General features: G+C 48.0%; 1 protein-coding gene across 2 annotated transcripts in view; it reads right to left on the reverse strand.

Annotated features, from left to right (window-relative positions):
* The window catches only part of LOC121719403 (NLR family CARD domain-containing protein 3-like), a 13,740-nt gene that overhangs the window by 3,201 nt on the left and 5,539 nt on the right, over positions 1-5,000 (reverse strand). For both annotated transcript variants that reach the window (XM_042104993.1, XM_042104992.1), the window contains 5 exons: positions 4,840-5,000; positions 2,395-3,981; positions 1,579-1,817; positions 846-937; positions 132-305 (listed from right to left, as the gene is read on the reverse strand). The exon at positions 4,840-5,000 is cut by the window's right edge and continues 30 nt beyond it. In XM_042104993.1, coding sequence (XP_041960927.1) covers positions 132-305; positions 846-937; positions 1,579-1,817; positions 2,395-3,981; positions 4,840-5,000 — 2,253 coding nt within the window. The remainder of the gene's footprint in view (positions 1-131; positions 306-845; positions 938-1,578; positions 1,818-2,394; positions 3,982-4,839) is intronic.

The following is a 5,000-nucleotide window of genomic DNA, read 5'->3' on the forward strand; positions in this document are numbered from 1 at the left end:
AGAAAGAGAAAGAGAAAGAGAGAGAGAGATAAAGGGAGAGAGAGAGAGAGAGAGACAGACAGACAGACACTAGTACCCTGTCACGCTTGCCAATCACACAATAAACACTGCAGTCATATTCCCCAGCGCACCTGAGAGTCTCCAGCCTGCAGGTGGCGCTCTTGAGCTGGCTGGAGAATGTCATCATCCAGGAGTCCTGCAGCTCGCTCCCACTCAGGTCCAGCTCTCTCAGGGGGTAGTGCAGAGAGTGGACGCACAAGATCACCCTCTCCAGCGACCTCCCGTCAAGCTCACAGCCAACCAGGCTGAAAGGGTCAAACACCATGGAGACAAGAACTGAAGCGTGGATAGGCCATTTCATAACTAACATGATAATGAAATATAAACAGATAGAATACTATACTATACTAAATAGAAACCAGAAGTTCCGGGAGTCTCCCGCATATTGATAGCGACTCCCTGACGCCCGCCAATTAGATCAAATCTCCCGGAATCTAGAGCGAGCGATCAAGAGCACGCATGCGAGACCGAGACTTCAAATCGCGCGTGTGCATCTCAGTGTAGCGCGCACACGACAGGGGTGAGAGAGAGAGGTGGTGCGTGTGTGTCTGAGCGCATCCAAGACAGAGAACATCCTGATTGGCCTGTTTCGCTATATCAACCAATCAGTTTTCAGTGTAGGCAGGCTTTCATCTCTTTTCTCCCAAACTTCAGGTCAGTCTATCAAGGAACAGGAGTGTCATGGCAGAGTCAATGCCCCCAAAAAAGTATAATGTAACAGCCATTTCAAAGTGTAGGCTACCCTCTATATATGTAAAAGATTTAACATCTGTTAAGAAACTCACACAGCCTTCCTGCAGCATCTCACGACTGGGATCAGCCTCCTGCGTCCCCTATCTGATGCGTTATACTTCCTCAAGTCCAGCTCCTCCACCACCTCAAACAGTCAAGGAGTCAAAGGTGTATAGTTACTGGCAAGAAAAGTACAGTCTACAAAATACGATGATATGGTTACTTTTACAGTCTACAAAATTCAATGATATTGCTACTTTTACAGTCTACAAAATACAATGATGTTGTTACTTTTAAAGTCTACAAAAATACAATGATATTGTTACTTTTACAGTCTACAAAATACATTTTACAGTCTACAGAATACAATGATATTGTTACTTTTACAGTCTACAAAATTCAATGATATTGCTACTTTTACAGTCTACAAAATACAATGATGTTGTTACTTTTAAAGTCTACAAAAATACAATGATATTGTTACTTTTACAGTCTACAAAATACATTTTACAGTCTACAGAATACAATGATATTGTTACTTTTACAGTCTACAAAATTCAATGATATTGCTACTTTTACAGTCTACAAAATACAATTTACAGTCTACAGAATACAATGATATTGTTACTTTTACAGTCTACAAAATTCAATGATATTGCTACTTTTATAGTCTACAAAATACAATGATATTGTTCATTTTACAGTCTACAAAATACGATGATATTGTTACTTTTACAGACTAGAGTCTACAGTCTAGTTTAGTGTGACAGTAAATTACTCCAGTACCTCCTCAGACTGCAAGAGCTGGTGGGCCAGTGTTGAGCAGAATGCAGGAGAGAGCTGCATCTCCTCTGGCCTCCTCAACCGCAGGTTCTTCTGGACGTCCGAGTGAACGCCGTCATCCTTCACCTCCGCCAGGCTGCGTAGGAGGCTGATACACCTGTCCGGGGCGATGTCTGTGTCCAGCAGCGCTCGGACGTACTCCACGACCTTCTTCAGGTCAGGACACGTCTCCGGGAGCAGACCTAAGATAATTGTGAAAAAAAACACTGTTCTTCCAGTATCCAACAAAAAACATATATTTTTATATATCATCAATTTTTGTATTCTTTTTATATCAACATTTATACTTATATCATTTGTCATGCTTGAGGTTTAATTAAATTAATTTGATGGGAAAAGAAGCATCGAGGTTTAATGAAATTAAATTGATGGGAAAAGAAGCATCTAACAGTGAAATCTACAAGTTCAAATATGTAACACAAAAGATATTTGTACGGAATCAAGTCAGCAGCCGTGGCCTACTGGTTAGTGCTTTGGACTTGTAACCGGAGGGTTGCCGGTTTGAACCCTGACCAGTAGGCACGGCTGAAGTGCCCTTGAGCAAGGCACCTAACCCCTCACTGCTCCCCGAGCGCCGCTGTTGTTGCTGGCAGCTCACTGCGTCGGGATTAGTGTGTGCTTCTCACCTCACTGTGTGTTCACTGTGTGCTGAGTGTGTTTCACTAATTCACGGATTGGGATAAATTTCCCTCACGGGATCAAAAGAGTATATATACTATACTACAGATACTTTTTTTCTCTTCCTGTTAGGCAGCATACCTAGCAGGAGCTCCTGGCTGGACTCCAGACACAGACCCATGAGGAAACGCAGGAAGTGGTCCATGTGTCCATCTGCGGTCTCCACTACTCTGTCCACGATGCTCTTCAGCAGGCCCAGCGAGACCGCGGCGTCCTCGCTCTCGTTCTGAAGGTTGTTCTTCTCCGAGGGGCTAATCTCAAAGATGTGTTTGATGGAGGACAAGACGCCCTTTCGGTTCTTGCCAGACTGTCCGCTGTGCTGATCTCTGGACGTGTTCCGCAGGAACGTCTCCAGCGGCTCGGTGTTGCAGCTCGCGGCGCAGTGGATCACGAAGAAGGCGGCCAGGAACTCCAGAACGCTCAGGTGGGCAAAGCCGAACACCCTCGGCGCCTGCTGCGTCTTGAGCCGGCAGTCCTCCTCGCAGAAGATCTCCCGGAAGATGACCGAGTAGACGGTGGCGTCGCCCACGCGAAACCCGCACGCCATGAGATCGTCCTCGTACAGCCACAGCTTGCACTGCTGCTGCAGCTGCGTGAAGGCCAGCTCGGAGAGCCTCACGATGACGTCCATCTTGTACTCCAGCAACGTCGCCGCGTCAGTTCCCTCCTCCCCCTCAAACATCTCGTTCTCCAGATGCACCTGCCTGAGCAGGAGCTGAGTGACCAGCTCGGTCAGAGTTTGGGGCAGTTTCGCACCGTCGTCCCGCCCCAGCATGTGCTCAGTCACCGTGGCGACTATAGAACAGACCGCTGGTATTTGGCACATGATGTGCAGGCTTCGGCATGACTTAATGTGAGACATGATTTGATCGACTTTGGGCTCATCTGCGATTCTTTTTCGGAGGTACTCCTCCTTCTGCGGGTCACGAAAGCCTCGTATCTCTGTGTATCGGTCGACGTACTTCGCCGGGATCTGATCGGCCGCTGCCGGTCGCGACGTGATCCACACGTGAGCGGACGGGAGCAGGTTGCCCTGGACGAGGTTGGCGACCAGCACGTCCACGGCGGCGAAGCTGTTGGTGTCGCACAGCGCGTAGCCGGGCTGGAAGCTCAGCGCCAGCTGACTCTCGTCCAGGCCGTCGAGGACCAGCACCACCTTACACTCCTCGTACAGCCGCGGGTCCGTGAGCTCGGCGAGCTCGGGGTGCAGCTCCGTCAGCAGCTGTTGGAGGCTCCGCCAGGTGTGCTCCGTCAGGTTCAGGATCCGGAACGGCAGCACGAACACGAACTCCACGTCCTGGTTCGCCCGCCCCTCCGCCCAGTCCAGGACGAACTTGTGCACGGACACGGTTTTCCCGACGCCAGCGACGCCGGTGGTCAGCACCGTCTTGACGTACGCCTCTCTCCCGGGCGAGGCTTTGAAGATGTCGTTGCAGCTGATCCCGGCGGCGGCGGTTCCGCTCGGTTCTGTTTGGACCTTGGAGGCTTGTTCCACCCTCCAGACCTCGTGTTCCTCGGCCTGGTCCTCCTCGCTCTCCCCCTCTGTGCTGTGGAGCTCAGCGTAGACGTCGCGGAGGAGTGTCTGTGTTCCGCCATCCCTGATGTGCTCAAACCTCTTCTTCAGTCGGTCTTTGTAATCCTGAACTACACTCTGCACAACAATGGCCCCTTTCAGCAGCAAGGAGGGAAGAGAAGTGAAGAGTTCATTTGCCAAGACAGATATCTCCATTTTTATTCATTTTCATAATATTTTTTTTTACTTCCAGCTAATATCACAAAATGCTATAGGGCCTATCTTTAGAAATATTCTTTAAATATACTACCATTATACTATCTCTAATATCAAAAGTGCAGTTAGTTTGTTTTGATTGATTAAAATGTTTTATCAATAATCAATGTTACTAAAAATAAACAAACAGGAATGATAAGGGATCAGATTCTAAAAATAATTCAGTGGAAATGCATGGATTCAGTTGCTTCCAGTAGCAGCAACTGGAATCCATACATTTTCACGGAATTATTTTTGGAATCTGATCCCTTATCATACTTGTTTGTTCATACTCGTCGCTCGACTTATCGTGACTAAATTCAAGATGGCGTCGAACGGTAAAATTCCTTAAGGTACTGTCTGTATAAATCGTCTTGTAAATAAACTACCAGTGCTTTTTCAAAGTTCTCTATGTCTCGTTTTAAATGTCAAGGCCCTCGGAAGTCTACCAATGAAGTATGGAGCTACTTCGAGCCTCGTAAATGGTGTAAAACAGTGATTTATTTGCATGGCTAGGCCGATGCCCGAGGCACCACAACGAAACACTGTGTTGGTAGCATTGGCTAACTAGCGCCAGATTTCTGAGTGCAGGGGACAAGCCGAGGTGAGCTATGAGACATACGTTCACACTCGGTATCATGTTTCAACACACTTTAGGTCAAAATTACACCGGAATTAACCTTTAAGGCTTTGCTGAATAGACTTTCAGAGTCCCCATTTCATGTGTATTGTGTGATGTGAACTCAGAGGTGTCTTACTCTTCTCTTTAGTGCAGAGAGGACAGGCCGAGTCTTCACGTGACCCAGCCTGCTCTGGGGTCGTACTAGCAGAGCACTCCTCGCAGACGCAGTGTCCACAGGGGGGGATGACCCGGTCCTTCAGCAGCACCTGCTCACACACTCCACACCTGGGGGGCTCG

The sequence above is a fragment of the Alosa sapidissima genome, chromosome 9 (assembly GCF_018492685.1).
Source record: "Alosa sapidissima isolate fAloSap1 chromosome 9, fAloSap1.pri, whole genome shotgun sequence".
Taxonomy (NCBI): domain Eukaryota; kingdom Metazoa; phylum Chordata; class Actinopteri; order Clupeiformes; family Clupeidae; genus Alosa; species Alosa sapidissima.